The sequence below is a fragment of the Diabrotica virgifera genome, chromosome 7 (assembly GCF_917563875.1).
Source record: "Diabrotica virgifera virgifera chromosome 7, PGI_DIABVI_V3a".
Classification (NCBI taxonomy): Eukaryota; Metazoa; Arthropoda; class Insecta; order Coleoptera; family Chrysomelidae; genus Diabrotica; species Diabrotica virgifera.
In genome coordinates this window covers 230,106,926-230,131,937 of record NC_065449.1, presented here as the reverse complement: position 1 = coordinate 230,131,937, position 25,012 = coordinate 230,106,926, and the positions used below count along the sequence as shown (strand labels likewise).

At 33.5% G+C, this 25,012-nt stretch overlaps 2 protein-coding genes across 10 annotated transcripts in view; both read left to right on the top strand.

The window, feature by feature from the left end:
- The window catches only part of LOC114344106 (glutamine--fructose-6-phosphate aminotransferase [isomerizing] 2), a 165,525-nt gene extending 151,536 nt beyond the window's left edge, over positions 1 to 13,989 (top strand). For 5 of the 6 annotated variants that reach the window (XM_050655390.1, XM_050655386.1, XM_050655388.1 and 2 more), the window contains one exon: positions 4,570 to 13,989. In XM_050655390.1, the coding sequence (XP_050511347.1) occupies positions 4,570 to 4,791 (222 nt within the window). In that variant the 3' untranslated portion in view covers positions 4,792 to 13,989. The remainder of the gene's footprint in view (positions 1 to 4,569) is intronic. The other variant, XR_007699160.1, reaches the window with a different exon arrangement.
- A 1,609-nt stretch (positions 13,990 to 15,598) lies between these two features.
- Positions 15,599 to 25,012, top strand: part of LOC114344168 (zinc finger protein 664-like) — a 70,796-nt gene continuing 61,382 nt past the window's right edge. For all 4 annotated transcript variants that reach the window (XM_050655391.1, XM_050655394.1, XM_050655393.1 and 1 more), the window contains exon 1: positions 15,599 to 15,875. The gene's annotated coding sequence lies outside the window, so the exon portion shown is untranslated. The remainder of the gene's footprint in view (positions 15,876 to 25,012) is intronic.

Below are 25,012 nucleotides of genomic sequence, written 5' to 3'. Positions count from 1 at the left end.
CTTGGCCTAACTACATTGCGAGTCAGGCCACCCACAAAATTGTTCATTTTTGATGTCTCGAATTACAAATCTTTTGTCCGATTTAAGTGATTTTTTAATATGTAATATTATTCTTGTTATTATCCTTATTCTTTAACAATATCGCTGTAATAATATTGTTGCTAAGCACATAAATTTCCATTGTATACCGGGTGCACCACTCAAACCGTGTTTTTTTCTTAAAAATTCACCACACGCTGTGGAATATTTTAGCATTTAAGGTAAATGTAATTAAATCCACAACTTTGTTGATGTTTGTTATTACTGTTTAAAATTTTAATAAATCTTTATTACAATGGGTTGGCTGCAGTAATACTAGGTAAATTATACAAAACCTGAATGTCACATTGTCAGTTTGTTTTTGACACCTTTCAGAGACAGCACTTAACTTTCATTCAGTTTCCATCAAATTATCGTAATGTAAAGACAACAACTCAATTTACATCCCACGTGATGAGAAGGTTCATACTTTAACTAAGGGCATAATTCTTTATTAATTATATCCACCCTATGAAATTTTAAACAAATATGCATTTGTAATATAACTACATACCATTTAAAGAGTTCACACCTTGGTATTTCTTTGGTGGTTTAGCTAGCATTCAACCTGTAAGTTTAGTCATCTTGCTTTAACCCTAGTCAAAATTTAAATTTTAACTTTGTATTCATTAAAACGGTTATACTTATCTTTAGGTTTATTATAACACTGATGATGATTTTGTAAGTAAATCGAAAACGTTCTGTTGTGATGTAGCCCTTAAAGGGATTTTAATAAAAGTTTTTATACCTATGACAAAGGATTTTTTCAATAAAATTTTAGCATTTACAAAATACTGAAATTAAAACCCAACTATAGCCTCAAGTTTTCTTAACATTCTGTTTTTGATTCATTTGATTCAATTGTATGTCAAAAATGCTGAATAACTACTTTGAGATAAATAACTGTGTTGTATCGCTTTTCTGGTCCAAATTAATTAAATAGAATAAATACGTCTTCAATACATTATACTTTATTCAACGAGTAACGGACAAATGTAAATAATACGTTTGTTCTAGCATTAGTTTCACACGGTTTGAAACCATCAGCGAATAGCGGACCATAGCGAGTAGAGGGGATAGCACTGGTCACTGTATTATGTTCTCTTACTGACCAACTGTTTGCTGACGGTTTCTGACTACATAGTTTGACTGTTTGCTAGAACAAACCTATTAACAACAATGATTCATAACGCATCGGCTTACACATACGTAGTTACTATCCTATCTATCTATCACAATACTGATTCCTCGGCATATTTTATACCAATCTAAATAATAACAACTAGAGTTCAAGTTTAACGCATATTAAACATGTGATACAAAACTATAAACTGATTTTGTTTTTATATCGTTGGATTTTCTGTTCAATGCCTTAAGGGTTAATAACATCTTATTAGAATTAAACTTAAAATATGTTTTATACAGAGTGTTCATATTATACTGCAACCTCTTAAAACCCACCAAATTTCATTTGCATATCTCAACCGGTTTACAGGAATAAATAAATCGTTAGTTCGTAAGAAAAAAATCAACATCCCGTATCACGAAAACGAAGCATTTGCGGACATATGTTTACCAAGCAAACAATCATTATTTTTTCATGCAGAATTAGTCCTTAAAGTTTGTTGCACTTATTTTGAAACACCCTGTATTGTTGAAGAACATGGCTGGTTGTTAAAGTACCTAACTTTTTTATTATCCAACATAAAAAACAGAATATTAAGAAAACCTTAGGCTATAGGCTTGAAAAAGTAAACGAATACAAATACTTGGGAACCCTTATCAGTGAAACAGGTGACCAAAATCACGAGATAAAAAGACGTATTGAAATTGCCAGGTCTACTTTTATAAAAATGAAAAAATTATTTTGTAATCGTGATATTAGTATTCATCTACGAACTAGAATGTTAAAATGCTATGTATTCAGTACTTTGCTCTACGGTGTTGAGTCATGGACTCTTAAACAGAGGAATATTAAAAATCTTGAAAGCTTTGAGATGTGGTGCTACCGCCGTATACTAAGAATAAGTTGGGTGGATAAAATTACAAATGAAGAAGTAATACGCAGAATAAATAACGAGCCAGAAGTTCTACTGAATATAAAAAAGAGAAAACTTGAATACTTAGGCCACCTGATGAGGGGACAAAAGTACACATTCCTACAAAATATAATGCAAGGAAAAATCCAAGGACAAAGAAATCCAGGCCGTAGAAGAATGTCCTGGATGAGAAATTTGAGAGAGTGGTTTGGCTGTACCACTAACGAATTGTTCAAAACAGCAGTAAATAAAATTAGAATCGCCCTAATGATATCCAATCTCCGATAGGAGAGGCACTCAAAGAAGAAGAAGAAGGCTATAGTTGGGTTTTAATTTCAGTATTTTATAAATGCTACAATATTTCACAGGGTGTGGTGAACTTTGAGAAAAAAAACACAGTTTTATTGGTTAACCCGGTATACAATGACAATTTACCTGTCTAGCAACAATATTATTACAGCGATATTGTTAAAGAATCAAGCTATAACATATTAAAAAATCACTTAAATCGGACAACAGGTTTAGGAAATTCGAGACATTAAAAATGACCCATTTTATGGGTGGCCCGTATATTATTTTAGTTTTAAATCGTCAGATTAAAGTTAAAATTAGGTATTATTTATTAAATTATTTTAGGTAATTAGATATTAGTTATTAAATTATTTTAGTTTTAAATCAAAGGTTTTATGAAGGTAGAAATTATTTTGCTACCAGTGGCATACAGTGGCGGCCGGTCAGGGTCGGCAGTGCCGACCCACACATTTATGGACACATTATAGATTTTTTTAAATATTTAATTTAATCAGAATTGATGATATTCGTTTCTGTGAAATAAAAAAAATATCGGTGAGGTAATACAGACTAAATTTTATTCATTGTTTTTAAAAGAATTCGATCGATCCCATACGTTAAGTGATCCCTGTGCGCTGTGCATAAGAGACTTTTCAAAAATGATCCTATAGCCATGCACCCGATTGCGATTGTGTGAATTCTTATTATGAAGCCCGGCTCGGCAAGCCGTCCCCAGATTGAAGATTTGCTTGTAATGAGAAGCTATGGAATATTAGCCGATAGGCAACCAATTATACATTTCCCTTACTATTTGAATGGCAAGTACGACAGAAACCAATCTGCCGAGCGGTGATCTGCAAACGGTAGCAAAGCACGTACAGCCACGTACCTTGCTATCGCGTCCGGGATAAAATTATGAAATAGGTAAGTAAGTAGTTTTACGTCGTTTAATGATTGATATTGTAATTTTTTTAAGTTGTTAGGAATTACCATTTAGGTGACAGGATGAATCGGAGGATTCGTTACATCAAGTTAATTATAGAAAACAAATAAAATTGTTTAACAAATTTTCTAATTTACTTTCTGACTCGAAGACATTTAGCGGCGTACCTAAAGCAGCACAGAATGAAAGAATCAATTAGTAGTTACATTTTGATGCTTTTCGGTAGAAGTAGACGAAACTACTGATAGAGGTAACATGTCATTCACAAGTATCAATTGTTCTTCGATACGCGTTACGTCTAATATTTATGAGAGGTTTTTAGGTTTTCAGACGTGAGTAGAAGCCATAAGACAGAATATATTTTGGTGTTTTAAAGGACATATTAAAATTTTTTGTTGGTAAGGCAAATTTATGACGGCGCTTCCTTGATGTCCGGTGAATTGTATGGTCTCCAGGCAAAAGCTAAAACTATTGCACCAGGCAAAACTATTATTTGCTCACTGTTATAAGTTATTGACCTCTTTGACGATTCAAAATTTAAAAGTTACTCCAAAGAATTTTCAAAATATCTATTAGACAAGTTCATTAAAAATTATCCATCATTATTTAATCAAATAAAGTAAAAAAATGGATTAACAGGTTTATATGCTGATCCAAATATTTTCGGAAGGTGGGATAAGTTACAAAATATGTATAATTTTATATACTGCTATTCAATAGGTACAACAAACTGTTCCCGAAATTAATAAATTATTGTACTCAAATGTGGGCAAATTCTGCCTCAAATGAACGGGATTTCTCTTGTCTCAAAAGAGTCAAAACGTATTGTCGAAACACCATGAAACAAGAGAGAATGTCAAACTTGTCTCAAATTTCAAATGTCAATAGAAAAAAACTTTTAAAATCTCCCCAAAGCAATAATAAATTTTACAATGACGTTATAACCCATTTTGCTACTTCGAAACAACATAGACTTAATTTATAAACAGGTTTAGGTTCCAAATTTACAGGAAAAAACAACAAAAAAATAAAAAAAAACAAAAACCAAAAATCTCCTATGAAATTGAAGCCTTTTAATTAGATGGCATACCTATCTGAGGAGACAAAACCTTGCCGACCATGTCCCTAAAGCCACGAGCCGCCACTGGTGGCGTAGCAACACTTGTATAAATTTCTCACAAATCCAGACTTCTGCTCACTAAATTCAATTTTTTACAGGTTACTGCTCGCGAGGGTAAACCAATTTTAATCTGCCAAGAAGGAGACAAGGAAACAATGGCCTTCAGCCAAAAATACCTCGAAATTCCGAAAACAGTGGACTGCCTCCAAGGAATCCTCACCGTTATTCCAATGCAACTTCTTTCTTTCCACATCGCCGTACTTAAAGGATGCAACGTAGACTGCCCCCGAAATTTAGCCAAGAGTGTTACTGTTGAATAGTGCTTTTATATTATTTTTAAGATCAAATCATATAGTTCTGATGGGACCAGAATTAAAAGTATTGTACATTTAGGTTCGGCATTTTTTACTAGTGATGTTGATTATAGTTACTTTCGAGTATTCGTTACAAATCGTTACTTTTGTATAAAGTAATCATTTATAGTATTCGTTACTTTCATTACTATGATTACTTTTGTTACTTTTGTATTGAGTACCGGTAATCATATCGAAAATCGTATTTCGCAGTAGGTAGGTATTTTGTATAAAGTAATCATTTACAGTATTCGTTACTTTGATTACTATGATTACTTTTGTATTTGAGTACCGGTAATCATATCGAGAATCGTATTTCTCAGTAGGTAGATATTTTGTATAAGTATTCGATATAACAACGACCTTCACAGATCTGTTTAAGGGATAAAAATGATTTGATTAATATGATTACTTTTGTTACTTTTTTATTTGAGTACCAACAATCATATCGAGAATCGTATTTCTCAGTAGGTAGGTATTTTGTATAGGTATTCCGATGTAACAAAGACCTTCACCAACCTGTTTAAGAGATAAAAATGATTTGATTACTATGATTACTTTTGTATTTGAGTACCGGTAATCATATCGAGAATCGTATTTCTCAGTAGGTAGGTATTTTGTATAGGTATACCGATATAATAACGACCTTCATGAAGTATGAAGTAATCAGAGTAATCAAAGTAACGATTTTCCTCTCTGTATAGTAATCATTACTTTAGGTATTCGTAAGTAACGAGTACTTTGTAAGGAATAGTTACTTTTTCAACATCACTATTTTTTACCTTTTTACAAAAATTTAGGCGTCAAACGCAAATGTTGATTTTTTGTGTGTAAATGCAGCGTTTTGTAGTTGAAATTTTGTACTGATGGCCAAAAGAAAACGCAACCACCTAAAAGGACAAATTTTTTTTAATATTCATGTACGGAAGTATACATTATAATATTCTTATTATTTGATAACATTATAAACAAATTTGCAACGTCATTTTCAATGAGTGGCTTTTCCTTGATTTTCTATTCGCGGTGTGCAAGTACTTGGAGGGGATGCGAGAAACGATCGTGCGTGAATAGCGGAGAAATATTGCAACTTTCTTAAATAATTCATATTGTCAATTGAAAATGTCAAATTGACGTATATTTCATACCTACTGTCTAAATTGAAGAAGAAAAATTATATGTTGCTCCACAATATTGATATGATATGTAATTATTATATAAAGGTAAATTTAATTAATTGTATTTTGCTTGCAGTAGGTACTACATTTTAATAACTAATTTTATTTACTATATACAATTGTTTACGTTTTAATAACATAACCTCATCTTACTTTTTCTTCATATAATTTTTTTTGGGCTACGGCCTGACAATTGTCCAGCAACCAGGACTAATATAATTGGCCAATATAATTAAAAGTGCAAAAAAAGTTGCAGACGAATGCAGACGTATGAAACCAGGTGTCGCTTTTCCGAACTTGCACGGTCCCAATACAGTCAGTTACTGTATTGGGCATTGGTCGAATTAAGCGGTCTATTATATCATATTGCGAAATACTAATCTATATTCTTAATATGGCCTGCCACAGGTCTTCTAAGTTTGTTGGCTGACGTGGCAGTCGATTTAGGTTTAGACCTACCATATCATATCCCACACATGTTCGAAGGGTGGTCACTCCAGTCTCTGTACCAGATTCTTGTATGAACTCCATGATTTCACGAGCAATATGAGATTTTGCGTTATCCTGTCGAAAAATCGCCTTTGGAATGTAAAACCGGTTGCAGTACTTACCAATATCTCATCGAGCTGTCAGAGTGCCGTTAGTAGGAACTAGAGGTGATCTGCTTCCAAACATATAGCACCCCATACCATGTTTGGTTGTTTTGCTGTATGTCGTTTAACAGCCAAGTCTATATTTCGTTTCTCACCTCTAAAACGTCTTAACCTTATGCGCCCATCAGAGCCACCCAAACGACACCAGATCAATCACTGAAGCAGACAAGATTCCATTGACCATTCCAGTTTTGCCGAGCTCTGCACCATTCTAAACGCCGACCCTTATGCTATGGTGTCAAAGGTAACACCAAAAGCTGATGGTAAGCTCTCGGCCCCATTCCAAGTGGTCTTTGATTAAATTTTCTTCAATATCTCATCGAGCTGTCAGAGTGCCGTTAGTAGGAACTAGAGGTGATCTGCTTCCAAACATATAGCACCCCATACCATGTTTGGTTGTTTTGCTGTATATTGTTTAACAGCCAAGTCTATATTTCGTTTCTCACCTCTAAAACGTCTTAACCTTATGCGCCCATCAGAGCCACCCAAACGACACTAGATCAATCACTGAAGCAGACAAGATTCCATTGACCATTCCAGTTTTGCCGAGCTCTGTACCATTCTAAGCGCCGAATATTATGCTGTGATGTCTGTGCAGGACGACGCTTCACCAATGGTAAAAGGACCTGGTGAATATCTCTTGTCCTTCACACAAGAGGGGAACCAGCTTCTATAGTGGTTGATATAATAATTAAACTCTGATATTCTTTGTCGAGTCGAAGCAAGGTGTAAATCGGTGTTGAAATGATTCAAAAACGTGTGGGATAATTATTTGATTTAATACAATCACTATTATTTACAAGTTCTATCCAATATAATTATTATTGGGTTTACTACAACAAAAAACATACAACATACATACATTTGCTATGTACTTAGAATTGATAGTAAAGTAAACCGCGATTTAAGAGCCGAGTATGTGATTAATAAAGAGTGAGAGAATTAATTCGCGTGAAAAACCGAGTAATGATAATGAGAAAATGCGAGCCGTGAAGTGAGAAGTCATCATTCGAAAGAAATTCTGAGTAGAGTTATAAACACGAGCGTCTAGTCATCAGGATGGCTCACAAGTTACTGGGGGGAGACTAAAAACCGACCGAAGCATAAGGATTCCTTTTTCCTTCGGGTTCAAAAAGCAAAAAGAAGGGGAACTCATTTATCAAAGTCCTATGCGTGTCTAATTTACGTTTCAGAAAGAAACAGAAGCTTTAATTTTGTCCGACAGGGACAAAGCTCCTTATTGATTTTAGGAAACATAAATCTGAACAGCGAGACAGTTTAAATCACACATGGTTGAGTTAAAGATATAGAAATTGTTCTTAATTTCGACCGAAACCCTGGGAAACAGGATGTATCTTAAAATCGAGTGTTTTCATAGTGCAAACAAGGGTGCTTGTATCGCCGACTAAACGGGAAGCCACCCTCGAGAAGCAGTGTTTTCTCGGAATTAGTTAATTAGGAAGCTACAAAGGGCAGATATGTTCGTTTTCAAATAATCAAGGATTCGACGAATTTGATTAAGATTCTTATATAAGTAGAAATGATAATTAGCTTTATGTTAGAAAATCTAACAGTGTCAAAGGTAACACCAAAAGCTGACGGTAAGCTCTCGGCCCCATTCCAAGTGGTCTTTGATTAAATTTTCTTCTTGAGACTAACCTTCCTGTAGCTTTAACTAAATCATCTCTTACTTGATGTACACTGTCCCATCTATTTCTGAAAGCACGGCTTTGCTATATTCTAGAATGTCCAGACCCTCCATGACGCCGATAAGTCTCGTTATTGGATCACCTCCTCCAAACTCTTAACATCGTTGATGGATTAGCTTAAACTTTTTGTTAAATTTCCCGTAAACCAAAACCTGCATCTTTCATGCCTACAATTCGTCCATTTTCGAAGTCGTTTAAATGACGAAATTGCCAAAAACCGCGGACTTAAGGCTGTATGACACTATGCATTTTCTTGTATCATTTCTAATATCGTTTCTGATATGTCAAAAAAATGTATAGTGTCATACACAGATACAAGAAACGATATCAGAAACGATACAAGAATTTGTGTCAGGCACAGATTCTTGTACAAGAACTGCGCCAATTTCTGCCCAAAGAGCAAAAACGTAAAACCTGCTGGTAAAACTTCTAATGTCATAATGGCGGCTGAAAATGAGATCATATGATTTATGTCTTGATGAATTTATTTGTGTTTTGTAGGTATTATTTATAAATCTTTTATTGATACTTAATATACCGTTTGGTATGGACTACTGTTCTACTAATAACCATATATTTAGCTCCTAATAAAGTTTAAACTATGTATAACCAAGTATAATAACTTTGGGTTTCATATTGCATAATTTTTTAATAGAGGAAAATACAATAGTTCCAATTTGGATCAAACTGAAGATAATTATAATGCAGATATTTTAGCACAAATATCAAAACAAAATAAAAAACACAAATAATCAACAGTCAACGTAAAAATTCTAGTTATTATAACATTAAAATATTTGTTTTTAAAAGTTTATAAATTTTATAAAATCCTTAAAATCAGCTGTAGACGCAGTACTACCATACCAATGTAACGTGACAGGGTGACAAACAAAGTTTCGACCAATCACGTGCCGAATTTCATACAGTTTTCGATACAAGAACTTGCATAGTGTCACACAGGGCACAAATGTACGTACAATAAATGATACAAGAAAATGTATACAAGAAACGATATCAGAAACGATATTAGAAATGATACAAGAAAATGCATAGTTTTATACAGCCTTTAGGCATTTCAATTTTTTTGGATAAATCAAAAACAAAAAATTTAAGTAAAATCCTTTATAAAAAGCTATATGTTTTATTAAAATTCCCTAAAAAGTGCTACATCACATATTATGCAGAACGTTTTTGTTTAATTACATATCATCATCAGTGCTGAACAGGATGCTCACATGCTAAGCCACCAAAATTGAAAATATTTGGGTAAAAACCCTTTACAGTTATAGTCATGGAAACATTGAATAAAATTATTATAAGTAACATGAATGTTGTAAATATTACGCGAGTAATATTACATGATTGCAAATGACTAAAAATTGCAAATAAACTAAAATTAAATACACAGAAATAATCTTTTTTGTTTTCACGAAAAACAAAAAGAAAAAAAATAATCAGTTAAAGAAAAGATAGCGAAGTAAAAACTTTATCACATATATATTTTTAGATAAGACTTACAAAGAAATACTTTTGATCCAAATAAATAACTTTATACAAAGTGTTGCATTTTTTTGGCCATCAGTATATTTACAATCGTTCCAAATAATTAGAAAACCATGTTAATAACAGTTACCCCAACTAATCTAAAAAGTATATTGTAAATTTAGATTTAAACAATACATTTTTATAATAGGCCTGCAACCCGCGTACAAAAAAAAGTTGATTAGTACCAAGCTGAAAATTTGTTAATAGCTTAACGGTGTCTAGTCGGACAAGTTTGATGTATGGGAACACTTGAACAGGGGAAGTTTTCAGACTACGAAAACGTCCTGTGTATTTTGTCAGACAGAACTTCCAATTGATATGTTACCCTTTCATTAAACTCTCATGCAAAAATTAGACTGGTATTTATCACCAACCGGGCATTTTAATAAGTCCGACACGTAGAACATGTCAAATGACAGCAATTATGACAGGTGATAAATAGCGGTCTGATTTTTGCATGAGAGTTTAATGAAAGCGTAACAAATCAATTGGTAGTTCTGTCCGACAAAATAAATGGGACGTTTTCGTAGTCTGACGTTCCAAATTTCTAACCCGTTCCACAATTAAAACTTCCAGTGTTCCCATACATCAAAGTTTGTCCGACTAGACACCGTTAAGCTATTAACAAATTTTCAGCTTGCTATTAATCAACATTTTTTTGGTACGCGGGATCCAGGTCTATAATAATAGTTCCCAAAATGAGATTAGTTATAAATGTTGGATGTTATATTTGTAAAGATTAGATCGGCATAAACTTACAGCAACTGTGTTAAACGTTTTTTCAATTATCTTTATACAATCTGTTTTCCGTTCGACAAATTCATTTTAAGTATGTGACGGAAAATCACTTTTAAAATTTATTTTATTCATATTCATATTCATCAATATTTATTCATTAATTTACACTTTTAAAATTTATTTTAATTTATTGATGTTCAATTTGCTACTGTTTAAATTTTTTATTAATACATAATAGTGTAATTAATACAACTGTTTTATATTCCCATAACCAATTATTTTTTGTTCACTAAACTTTAAAATATTGGAATTTTTCATATACAGTAAGCGCAACACTACTAGATACATGGGTAGGTACCTAATTGATATGCTTATGGGCTAATCCGATCCGTTCTCAGATGTGACTTTCATCCTTGTCATGTTACTGTCAAGAAACTATTCAAAATTGTTTTTGCATACAAGAAATACATTAATGAATAGTATTGTTACTCTGCTTTAAAATAACTCTATTTAAACACCAAGAATATTACAATACTTTAAAACTTTTACAATTTTAACAAAATGGCAACTTTAAACGTCAAATACAGCTGATCTATTGTTTGTTAATATTCAGTTGCTATACATTTTTTGACGTTCTAAACGTCACTAGCCATAAAAATAACATTGCAACAAGTGAAAGGTTCAGGACTGTAATAGCTCAATGTTCCTATGTATCTAGTAGGGTGGCGGTTACTGTATTTGCTGCCAATATAGTATAATTGGTAGTTAACATTGGCCTACTAAGGGTTAAATGTGATTAAATTTATGTTGATATATTATCACAGTACTTAGATTCTTCTCTTTCATATACCGTACCGAAATTTTTATTGTCTGGTATTGTAACGTTCAAGTCGTGGTACGACTATGGTTGTTAAGCAATATCATGCTCCTGAGGGGAATGAGGCAAGGAATTCTTTGGAAGGATGTTCAACAGAAATGCTCCAGGTTGGGCGCCACTTTGTAAGACAGTCGTAGTATGACCAGGGTACTAAAAAGTATATAAGATCGGAAACAATTACACCGATGTTAGTCTAGTGGCTCAAGAAGGAAATTTAGTGGTTAATATCATAATATGGAGCCAAAGTAACAGGCAGATGTAACGATCAATCGGTCGATTGAAACGTTATAGTGTATCCATGAAGCACAAAAATTGCGTCAAGCTCTAAATTCTGTGTATAAACTAAAGAATGTTTGCTTATTTTTCTACTTTCCATTATTAATTTATTACTTAGTGCTTTAGACGCTAACGATCATATCAAAAATACCACGGACATTTGCCCTATCATCAGCAGGAATCAATTATAGGGAAAAGAATAATAATAATCATAATATCTTATGGCATTTTTGCCGGGGAGATCCTTTCGGATTGTTCCGGCGCCATTTACATCTTTAACCCTGTTTGAAGTAACTGGTATCGATGTACACTAGCCCAGGGGGACCGACGGCTTAACGTGCTCTCCGAGGCACGGAGGGAAAGGAATATTAAGGATCAATGTTCTCACCGATATATTGTGCAATAATGATGACTTACTGGTAATAATTCCTTTAATAGTTAGATCGCAAATATATAGAGTAAAACTAAAGATAATATTCTATTCTACGTCTTTGTACTGGTTTGATTTAATGGAACCTCAACTGAATCAATATTATCATCAATATATTTCACAATACATAGTTAATGTTAATTAATATATAGCACAATAATTGATGTGCAATAATACTGGCTTGTATAAATCATGTTGCAATGTTTCGCATTATGCTTATTGATAATTTCTTGTGAAATCTGGTAAATATTTCATCCAGTGTGGACATTAGCGCAGTTTTATATTTTCAGTTGCAAAGTGGACATTAACCGTGAGATAAAAAGAAAACAAGAGAGAAAACTTATTTCGGAATGCGTTTGGAGACATTTCAGTTAATTTATTGTGAAATGAAAAAGGGGTTGGTTATGTAAAAACTTAGGGCTAACCAGACACAACAATTTTAGTTGTTTTTATGGTTATGATAATAACTAATTTAACGAGAATAATATTTTTTAACGTTCGACATACTCAAACAATCATCATTTAGTATCTAGATTAATATTGTTGATTAAACTATTACCCGTATACGCGCCAATGGAGCATATAAAATTCTTAATTGCCTGTCAAAAAATGCACGATAACTATCTCTTAAAACCTATCAAATTTCATTTGCACATCTCGACAGGTTTTAGAGCAATAAATAAATCGCCAGTTTGTAAGAAAAAATTCAACATCCCGTATCTCGGAAACGAAGCATGTGTGGACCTATGTCTATAAAGCAAACGTCAAATGGTAGTTGTCAGTCTTTTTCACAGAAAACCGTTAAAATAGATATTAAATGACGAAAACTTTATTTATTTTGGGAAAATCGTAGTAAACTGCATCATCTAGCTAGGACACTTAATTGTTTCAGATGATTTTAAGATGATTCAAATCTTTTTTACGGTAGAAATGTTGATTAAAATACACTGCGTTTAGTTTTCAATTAGATATACGCACTTAGAATGGCAACACTGCCGGCTTCCCACATTCAATAAGGTATGTAATATTATTATAATTTATAGACATGTCTTTATAAACATTAAGAGAGTAGACGGCATCAAGTCATAGAGTCTCAATTTCATCTTCAAAATAGAGGTGACTATTTCTTTAGTTTTTTAATATTCTTTTAAAAATCCTTACTTGTTAATTGCTTTAAATATTCATTTATTAAATTAATAGGATTATTTTGAACTAACTATCTATTCAGTCATTACAATAATTTATATACTATGCAATAAAAACTAATAATCGAGAAAAGAGAAAAATTGATGAAGTGATTTTAATAACATACTGTTATTGATAATATTTGAACATCTTTAACAGTTAACATACAATTTTAAATGTTTGGTAATAAATGTTGTAAGGAATTTGAGAAGCCGCTTTATAGATAACCACTTGCCGGTAATTTAACAATCGTATTATGTTACCTACTCATTGTAAATTAGTAATTTCAGAACTTAAAGTAAAGCAATGTTGCCTTTTTCTAGCGCTTCCTTCAATGTGGTCTATCTAATTAAAAAGTAAACGCTCTGTATATAAACCGTATATAAACCTACAGGCTACTTATATAATAAACTCTGCTTATACATTATAAGAATTATAAAGGAAATATGGTACTTATTTACGCAAATTGTTATATTTTTTATTATGTGTTGTTATTTATTATCTTCTATAAAAAAATGTGTTTGTAAATTGCGGGTATATTTGATACTCATGACTTTAATAAAATATTCTATTCTTATATTATGGCTTTATTTATTTTTATATGTCATAAAACAAAGTACCTAAAGCAATATATAAGCCTCAAGATCTGACACTCCAAAATCAAGAAATGTAAAATAATCATCCTGCTTAAAACGATGATGGGAGTACTGAATACGATGTAAACAATCCTGATCCAGGAAAAATAAAAACGAGACTCGATAAAGACAAATAAGAGCAAAAAAGGCTTGGATGAAACAAAGATGTGGTGAAAAGGAACAACTACAAAGAAAACATAACGAGTTTAATATACACAATAAACTTAAAGAAATTACCTACACTTAGAGAAAATTAACTCATCATTTTATGAGAAACTCCTAACTTGCAATAATACTCAACTTCAATGAAAAAAGGAAGAATGGACTAAGTACATGAAAGAGCTCTTCCTGGATACGAGGCCACCACTTAACACCACAAAGTATACGAATACTGGTTCTAGTATTTTAAAAGCGAAAGTAAAGAAAGCCATCAAACAAAGCAAAAAATGGGAAATCTCCAGACCCTCACCAAATACCATGACTGTCTCAAATTTCTAGATGACGACAATGTCTCAGAACTACCAAAATTTATAACCACACCTACGAAACTGGAATAATGCCACAGATGTGGTGGAGTTTACATTTATCTCACTTTAAAAAATACCTAAATAATACATCATCAAGTAAAGACTTTAGACTAATTAGTCTCATGAGTCACTCTCTCAAACTACTTAAGAGAATTCTTAATAAAATTAAGCAGAAATGTGAAGAAACAATGGGAAACAAACAATTCGGTTTCAGGGAAGAATCAGGAACAAGGGAAGCTTTGTTCTCAATGCTAACATTACTTCAACGATCATGGGAAGTACAGAAACCAATTTACGTCTGCTTTATAGATTTTGAGAAGGCGTTTGATAGGGTTCAACATAATAGGCTGTTTGGATATCTAGAAATGATTTGAATAGATGATAAATATCTGAGACTTTTAGAACATCTATATTGGAATCAAGAGCTTCTATTCTGGTAGACGACAAGGAAACAGGCAAAATTTGAATTCAAAGAGGTGTCCGACAGGGTTGTGTGTTATCCCCAACTTTGTTGAACGTTTACTCAGAAATAATATTTAACGAAGCCTTGTAAGGGCAATGTGGAGTTCGAATTGGGGAGAAGCTATATTAACATCAGATAATGCAGATGACACAGCGATCATGGATGAAAGTATCGAAGATCGAGTCGCTAGACAATGCTCCAATAACGCACTTAGCAGATAGCTTGGAGCGGTATAGATAGGAGCGGACAGATTGAGTGTCTCTATTTTCCGGGTATTTTTTGAAAAATATGACTCCTAAAAGTTTATACATATTATGAATAAATAAACCTAAAGGGCTGCTCTTAACTTGAACCTAACAACCAAAAGTAACCTATTTAGATAAATAAACAAAAAATAAAAACTAAAAAGTGTCAAAGCTATCCCCGGTCTCCCCTATACATAGGCAGGGAACTATCGAATAATTTAAACTAAACCATCGAATGAATTCATTCGAATAAATTTATTGAGCGCTAATTTAATTTAGCGCACGCGCACTGCGCAGCCGCCATTTTGAAACTAGTTTCATTGTTTTGTAGTTTTTTTGCCGGCATTCTTGTTCATTAATCATAATCATTAATTTATTAGTTTATTGTTCATATTTTGTATTTTTTATACCTACAACATTGTAAACACAGCACATGCACGTTCGTGCACATTCCCCCAGATTAATTATTTATCTGTGATTGTAATTACTGTAGGAATTGGGAATGTTAAGGTGGAAAAGTGAAGAACATTCAAAGCAGTTAAAATAATAATTATTGTTTATATTTTACACAATACACAATATTATGTAAAACGGTGAGTTTTGAAAAAATTATTTTCTTATAGCCATTATGACTCTCAAGAAAACATTCTCTATATTATTTAAAAATATGTAAGCAGTGGCGGATCTGCTGGGAGGGAAAATAGGAAAACTTCCCCCCTACGAATGTCAAATTAAGGAAAAATATTATTGATATATTATTAGCTGACATGCCACTTAAACCACAGAGACAAATTTAACCCAATAAACAGGCTAGTTAGGAAAATTAAAAGAAGTTAATAAATAAATAAATAGTCTATTGACGCTTATACCAATGACAATAATTACAATCATTAAATAATTCATATCATATTAACAGTTTTCTAATTTACTAACTGTTGCACGTCATCCGCGTCATAGCCTGTGACCTCACATGATACTAACACGAAATATTTAGGCGGTAGGTGTGTTCTTTTTTAGAATCACTTTGCTGAGTCCACTGGAATTACAGCCACTAGATATATTTTATTATATACGCATAGAAATAATATTTGAAGATTTCCATTAACAGGTTGACTGCCCTGGCACCCGCTACCTAATTCTTCCAATATGCCCCGGCAGGCGTATACGCCCGCTATGCCCTTGACTAATTGTGTGCTTGGCATATGGGCCAATTTTTTTTATTTATACAGGGTGTTTCATTAATAATTTATTGTCCATATAGTAACTGGAGAAACCTTAGCACAAAATGAAAGTCACAAAAAACTAATTGTCAACAACAGACACAAAACATCTGCTCCTAAAAATTCTTTGAATTTCATAGTTTAAAGTGAGTCTTTTATTTTGAAAATAATATCATTTTGTGGACAAAGTTGTGAGTTATACAGTGGCTGTATCCGTTTTTGTCCTATTTTTGAGGTATTTGTGTAATTTGCAATATACTGCTAAAAATAAAATACTAAAAATTTTAATTCTACAAAAAACTAGTTCTGATAAGGTAATTTGAAGATAGGCCAGTTAATGAGTTTGGCTTGTATATGGATTTAATTTAAGCAAGCAGAACCTTTACTCATTATAGGCCAGGTGTTAATTTGATTTTGCTTCATTAGTGAACTTAATATCTCCAATTCAACTTTAAAATGCCATCGAAATGTTCCAGTTGTAATGATGATCTTCTTGACAAGTTTGTCGCATGTGATAGCTGCCATGTTACTGTGCACCAGTCTGAACACTGTACTGGTTTATGCGCCTCTGAACTACGCGCTGTTGTTATCCAAAAAAGAACCTTAATGTATTTTTGTGCTGATTGTCGTTTATCTTTTAAAAGTGTACCCAAACTTATTAGGGAAATTGACAATTTTAAAAATGAACTTAGTGCTTTGAAACAGGACATGTTAAAACTTAAGGCTGAAAAAGGTGCTAATTCATTTTCTGTTGATGATGTGGTAAACGAGCTTCATGAACGGGAAAAAAGATCTAAAAACATCCTCATTTTTAATCTTCCTGAATTAAGTAACACTTCTGAAGATGCTTCTCAAGTAAAATCTATTTTATCAAAGGCCCATGCCTCCATCAACACAAATGAAGTCAAAATCTTACGCTTTGGAAATGTGAACAAGAATGGACATCGTCCCATTAAAGTAATTTTTTCTTCAGCAAGTGATGCTCTTCATGTTATTAAAAACAAACAAACAGTTAGTCGTGAAAAAAAGATATATTTTATTTTAGATCAAACCCCTAACCAAAGAAAGCTTTTAGATAGTCTTAGGTCCGAGCTTTCAGAGAGACAAAATGCTGGAGAGGTTAATCTCACGATTAAGTATTTCAATAACATACCTAAAATCATTCAAAAAAACCTTTAAACTCTACTGACTTGGGCAAGTTTACAGTCTATTACCAAAATGTCCGGGGTCTCAGAACAAAACTTACTGAATTAAGCCTCAATGTTTTAAATTGTACCTATGATATTATCATTCTTACAGAAACTTGGCTCAATAGTGACATTGCTGATGCTGAAATTGGTCTTGTCAATTACAATATCTATAGACAGGATCGTACACCTACCTCTAGTTCATCTCTTAGAGGGGGTGGAGTATTAATAGCTATTTTAAAGAAATATTCATCATTACGAATCCAATCTGATCCTTCTATTGAACAGCTGTTTGTACGGTTCCACGGCAAACTTATTCTGGGAGCTCTATACATTCCACCTCAATCTCCAGCCTACACCTATCAAGTTCATGCTGACCAACTGATGCTTCTAAGTGAACAGTTTTCATCCCTGAAATTTCACTTATTTGGTGACTATAATCTCCCCTCAGCTAGGTGGAGAGTTGAAGATTATTGCTCTTCTGCAACCTCACAAACTTCATCACCTCTAGCTGTAGTTGATGCCATTGAGGTTGTTTCAAATATGTGTGCTTATCATAATCTTTTTCAATGTAACTTTATATTTAATAGCAGGGGTGTTATTCTGGATCTTATCCTGGCCCCAGAAGAGCTTGTCATTTCTGAAGCTGACGATGCTCTGGTTTCACCTGACTCTCATCATCCTCCTCTGTTAACATCATTGCAGCTTAATGTTTTTGATAGGTCAATTTCTGGTAACGAATATTATTATGATTTCCGTAATGCAAACTTTCCAGCAATTCACCAATGTCTAGAATATATAGAATGGGATAACCTGTTTCGTGGTAGAGATCTTTCCGACATGATCGCTATGTTTTATGACATTATTTATTCTCTCATTGAACATTTCACTCCAGTTAAATATTTTAGTACTAAGAAATTTCCTTGTTGGTATTCTTCTGAGCTTAAGCAATTGTTAAAGGATAAAATAAAAGCTCATAAAATTTATAAAACCTTAAAGACTCCTGAAAGCTATGCTGATTTTTGTCATCTGAGAACAAATTGTAAAAATCTATCTAAATGCTGTTATGACAATTACATACGTTTCACCGAATTTTCTATACAAAATAACGCAAGGCATTTTTGGAAATTTGTAGGTAGCAAGCGTGAAAACAATTGTATACCTGACTCAATGACCCTGAATGACTCTGTAGCTTCATGTGGCAATGATATTGCCAACTTATTTGTAGATCACTTTTCATCAGTTTATAGTGATATTACTTTAAATTGCAATGTTGACCATATTCAGTCTCAACTCAATATCTCATCATATCGTATCCAGATTTCCAAAATTTACGAAAAGCTTTCATCATTAAGTGTCAACAAGGGTCCTGGGCCTGATGGTATACCACCTAATTTTCTTAAGGAATTCAGTTTTGTACTATCGCGACCTTTGTTTCATATATTTAATAAATCTTTGGATGTAGGTCAGTTTCCAGACTTTTGGAAACTTTCTTATGTCACACCAATATATAAATCTGGTAATAAATCTAATATTAGTAATTACCGCCCTATATCTATTCTTAGTGTTATACCAAAGGTGTTTGAGAGTATTATAACTGATTTCCTCACCTTCGATAGCTCCGGGATCCTAAACTCTCAGCAATTTGGTTTTACTACAGGTAAGTCTGCTGAACTGAGTTTTTTGACCTATGTTGATTTTCTGTCTGAAGCCTTGGAGGAGGGACTTCAAGTTGATTCAATTTATACTGACTTTTCCAAGGCCTTTGACAGAGTAAATCATGAACTCCTGATTCAAAAGCTTAGCTCCTACGGCATAAGTGGACCTTTGTTGCAGTGGTTACAGAGTTATTTAACCGAAAGATTTCAACAAGTTCGAGTAAACCACTTTTACTCACAAACCTTTCCAGTTAAGTCAGGTGTACCACAGGGGTCCCATTTGGGTCCATTACTCTTTAATATATTTATTAATGATATTACCAACTGTTTTCACGATTGTAACGCCTTGCTATTTGCTGATGACTTGAAGTGCTTTAAAGTTATAAAAAATCATTATGATGCTGCCATATTGCAATCAGAACTGAATAACCTCTCTGCATGGTGTTCACTTAACGGTATGAACCTTAATTCAATCAAATGTCATGTAATTAACTTTAACCGTACTCACCACCCAATATTATCAAACTATTACATTGATGGCCAATTGCTCAACACTGTTAATAGAATCAAGGACTTGGGGATTACACTGGAAAACTCTCTTTGTTTCAATTCTCACATCATCAATGTCATTCAAACATCTATGAAAATGCTGGGTTTTGTAAAAAGAACAACTCGTGATTTTACAAACATATCCAGTATTAGAGTTCTTTACTTCTCTTTGGTCAGGTCTCACCTTGAGTATTGCTCTTCAGTGTGGTCCCCACACTACTTGGTCTACATTAGGAAACTTGAACAAGTCCAAAATAGTTTCTTCCGTTACATTGCTTTTAAGCTTCATACCTATCAAGATTACGCTGTATGGCAGCATCAACTGCAGGTCCCTTCTCTTGCAAGCAGGAGAAAACAAAGGGACCTTTTGCTATTATTCAAGATCTTAAATGGTATATGCAGTTGTTCTCAACTACTTAATAAGATCGCACTGTTTGTACCACCTCGCACCACTAGACAAGTGCGAACATTTTATGTACCATTCCACAGGTTTAATTATTCACTTTTTTCATTCGTACCCAGAGTCTTGAATTTAGCAAACTCCCTTTGCAATTTACAACTGTTCGACAACTCCATCAGTCGTTTTAAAAGAAATTTAGATGGGATCAATATTTGAGTGAAGCGTCTGTAATTTGTTAACTTGGTTTTGTAATTTGTTAACTTGGTTTTATGATATTATTTCATAGTACATATTTACTTCTAATATTATATTTATATTTCTGTATGTCTGTTTTTTATATTATATTATGTTATTGTTTTTTTTCTGTACACTATGCATTTTTGTAGAATTGGGCTTGCCCGTAAATTTTTTTTTTTTTTTTTTTTTATTTAATGTTGTAATATTTACAATCTGTCCTCATCTGAGAACAATAGGTAAATTATTTGACAAAAATTGAAAATTTTGACCTGTAGAGGGAGATCCAGTGATCACCCTCTTTACATAAATTAAATTAAAACAAATTAAAATAAGTTTAGTTATCACAGATTATTCGAATCTTCTTGCTAGATCCACTACTTTGAATCTCTTCAGGCGTCGTACATCATTGTGGTCATCAGTAAGGTTGCTGGCTAACTCATTTGGATGAGATTCTAGTCTCTTGGAATATTTTTTGTAATATTCCGTTATTACTGTTTTTATGGATGGCACATTGAGGTCTTGCTCTATCACATAGTTTGGCACGTACCAAGGGGCATTCAGCATTGTTCTAAGGACTTTGTTCTGGAATCTCTCCAATATTTCTAGGTTAGTTTGACTGGCTGTCCCCCAAAGTTGGATACCATAGGTCCACACTGGTTTTAATATAGTTTTATATATCAGCAGTTTGTTTTCAAGTGATAGTTGAGATTTACGACCGATGATCCAGTACATTTCTCGAAATTTTATTCCTAGTTGTTTTCTTTTTGTAAAAATGTGTTTTTGCCAAGTTAATCTCCTATCAAGATGGATTCCTAGGTACTTGACAGTATCGGTTTGTGGGAGTTGAGTTTCATTTAGTGTTACAGATGGACATGTTTGTCTTCTCATGGTGAAGGTTACGTGGATGGATTTACTCTCATTCGCCTTTATCTTCCATTTTTTAAGCCATATTTGTATATTATTAAGGTCTTTCTGAAGGGTTCTGGATGCTGTATTTGGATCATGGTGAGAGGCTAGTACAGCAGTGTCATCAGCAAAAGTTGCACACGTTGTTTTGTTACTTGTGGGTAGGTCAGCAGTGTAGAGCAAGTACAATATCGGTCCCAAGACACTTCCTTGTGGCACTCCGGCTTTTATTGGTCTTAGGCTTGTGTATTCATTATCCTGCTTGACTAGGAAATGTCGGTTGGAAATATAGCTTTTTAGGATTTGATAAAAAGGATGAGGAAGGTTTTTCTTTAGTTTAAAGAGCATACCAGCATGCCATACCTTGTCGAAGGCCTGACCAATGTCCAGGAATGCAGCAGAACAATACCTTTTATTTTCTAGATCACTTCTGATGTGTTTTACCAGTCTATGTACCTGTTCTATCGTTCCGTGTTGTGTTCTGAACCCAAATTGGTGTTGGGGAATTAGTTTCCTTTCTTCTATAACTGGGGATAATTGTTTAAGGAGAAGTTTTTCCAAAATTTTTGATAGAACAGGTAGCAGGCTTATTGGTCTGTATGAAGTCACCTGAGTTTTATTTTTCCCTGGCTTAGGTATGAGAATAATTTGAGCAACTTTCCATTGTTCTGGGTAGTAACCTAGCCTAAATATTGCATTAAATACTTGCGTTATCATTTTCAGACCTTTGCCTGTCAATTGCTGCAGTACTTTCCCGTTGATCAGGTCATACCCTGGAGCTTTTTTTGGACTGATTTCATGCTGGATCATATTTCTAACTTCTTTAGTGGTGATTTTTTGTATAGGTAAATCCATCTGGTAGGGCGATTCCAGGAAGTCATTTATTTCTTCCTCTGTGTCACCATCTTCCATGGGATGTGGCTGGAATACATTAGTGAGGTGATTTGCAAATGCTTCGGCTTTTTCTTTATTATTTCTACACCAGTTTCCCTCTTGGTTTCGTATTGGTGGTATTTGTTGTTTCGGGTGTTTGATTTTTCTCGTGGCCTTCCAAAGGGTATATTCACTATCTGCGTTTGCTGATAAACCTGTAAGATATTCTTGTATTTTGTTATTTTTGATATTATGCAATTGTAGTTTAATTTCCTTGGTGATTTTATTTAATTTCGCCTTGTTCTCATGTGTTCTTTTTCTTCGCCACTCTTCCTTTATTTTTCTCTTTCTAGCAATCATTTCCTTTATTACAGTTGGGCAATTCTCTTTCAATTCTGTTTGGTAGCAGTCAGGGGTAGCATACCAAGCAGCTTCTTGTATAGATTTCTGAAGATTTTCTACTGCTGCGTAGATGTCACTTTCTGTTTTCAATGGGATGTTTATGTCAATTAGTTCATCTAGTTTAGTCTTGAAAATGCTCCAGTCTGTTTTGTTACTGTATAGTGATGGTTGTTTAGTACTGTTTGTTATTTGTGCATACCATGTCGCGATTACGCTAGAGTGGTCAGAGGGTAGATCGTAACAAGATTCTACTTTTGCCAATTTAACATTAATTCCTTTAACAATGTAAAAGTCGAGTAGATCAGGTATTTTTGCATTGTCGGTAGGCCAGTAAGTTGGTTCCCTTGTGGTGAGGTAATTTGCATTGGTCGCATTTATAGCTTTAAGAAGTTCTCTGCCTTTTGTGGTAATAATTCTGGATCCCCAGGTAGTATGCTTAGAATTAAAATCTCCTCCTGCTATAAATCTATTTCCTAATGTTTTAAAGAAATTTTCAAACTGTTCCGTTTTGTTATTGTGCTTTGGCGGACAGTATATAGCTGATACTGTTAGTGGGCCTAGTTGATCTTCCACAACAATGCTGGTGGCCTGTAGATAGTCGCATTCATGTTTTTGTATTTCGTAGTGCTTTAGTTTATTACTAACTATTATTGCAGTGCCTCCATGTGCTTTTTCGTTGGGATGTTGCGTATGATAAGTTGTAAATCGTGGAATATTGATGTGGTTTTTGGATGTAAAATGAGTTTCTGTAATCAGCATTATGTCAATTTTTTGTGTGTTAATAAATAGTTTTAATTCTTCTACATGTTGACTTAAGCCATTGGCGTTCCATAATACTAGCTTTAGTAACTGAGTCATTTCTGGTTGAGAATCATGGTCAGGAGGTTGAGCATAGTGCTCATTTGTTCCGTCAGTTTTTTTAACATGTCTTTCAGTTCTGACATGTCTGTGTGGTTATTAGTTTGATTTGGTATATGTTGTGTAGTAGTTTGGTTGGAGGCTTGCTGGTTAACTGCTTGCGTTGCTTGTGCGTATGTTATTCCAGGTTGCACATAGTTGACTGTTGTAGTTCTATCTTGGTTTGTCCTCGCGTTGTGTCGTCTCAAGTTAGGGAATTTAAGTTTTTGTAATTGTTTGTGAACTTCACACCCTCTATAATTTGCGGGGTGATTTTCACCACAGTTAGCACATGTAACATTACTGTCTCTGGTTTTCCTTGGACATTCTTTAGTGTAATGAGGTTCTGCGCATTTGACACAGCACGGTTGTTTATTGCAGAAGTTTTTTGTGTGGTTGTATTTTTGACATCTACTACATTGCGGAATTATTCTCTTGACATGCGGTGCTTCGAATTCTACTATGGAATGCATTACTTGTTTAATGTTATAGATGTCCTTGTTATTATCTTTTGTTTCTAGATCAATGTAGAACATAGGCAGCGATTTTTTAGTTTGGTTGTGTAGTATATTCCATATATTTATAACATTATGGTTTTTGGTTTTAAGATCTTCTTTTATCTCTTCTAAATTTGTCGTGGGGTGCATGCCTTTAAGAACCACTCGGTAGTGTCTTTCACTTTTAGGTTTATAAGTGTGGAAGTCCGTGTTTTTTGTTTTTAGAGCATTTATTATGGCGGTGTATGCTTTGTCTGATTTTGGTTGAATTTTTATTTGTTCGCTGTTGATAGCTTTAGTGATAAAATCATTTTCTGCTACTTGTTGCAATAGATCGATAAGAGGCTTGCAGATCTGCACGCCTGATACAAATATTGGAGGTAGTTTTGGTTTTGCATCTGTATTTTTAACTGTGTCTTCCAAATTGTCACTTTCATCTATTGAACTTAGTGCTTCAAATTGATTTTGTGTTGTTATAGGTTTACTTAACCAGTACTCACCAAGTTTTGTTTGTCTTTTGTTACTTCTAGGCATTTCTGGACTGCTTCTTAATCTTTTTCCGGTAACCTCATTCCATTGCTGTTCTTCAATACTGGCTGTTTGTTCATTTGTTTGGTTTATTTGTAGTGAATCATTAGGTTGTTGGGAACAAGTGGGAATTTGTATAGGATTTTGGATCATTGGAGCCATGGTTTTTACATTTTGTTCATAATTTGGTTGGGAATAAAAGCCTGTTGAAAAGTTGTTCATGTTACCTGCTCGGTTGATACGCCACTGGAATCATTGCTGACGATAACTCGCTGCTAACAGCTTTCAATGAGCCAATGTTCTTTTACTTAATAAAATATATATAATACTTAGTAAAATAAATAAATAAATAAAATACGAAGATTTAACCCAAAAC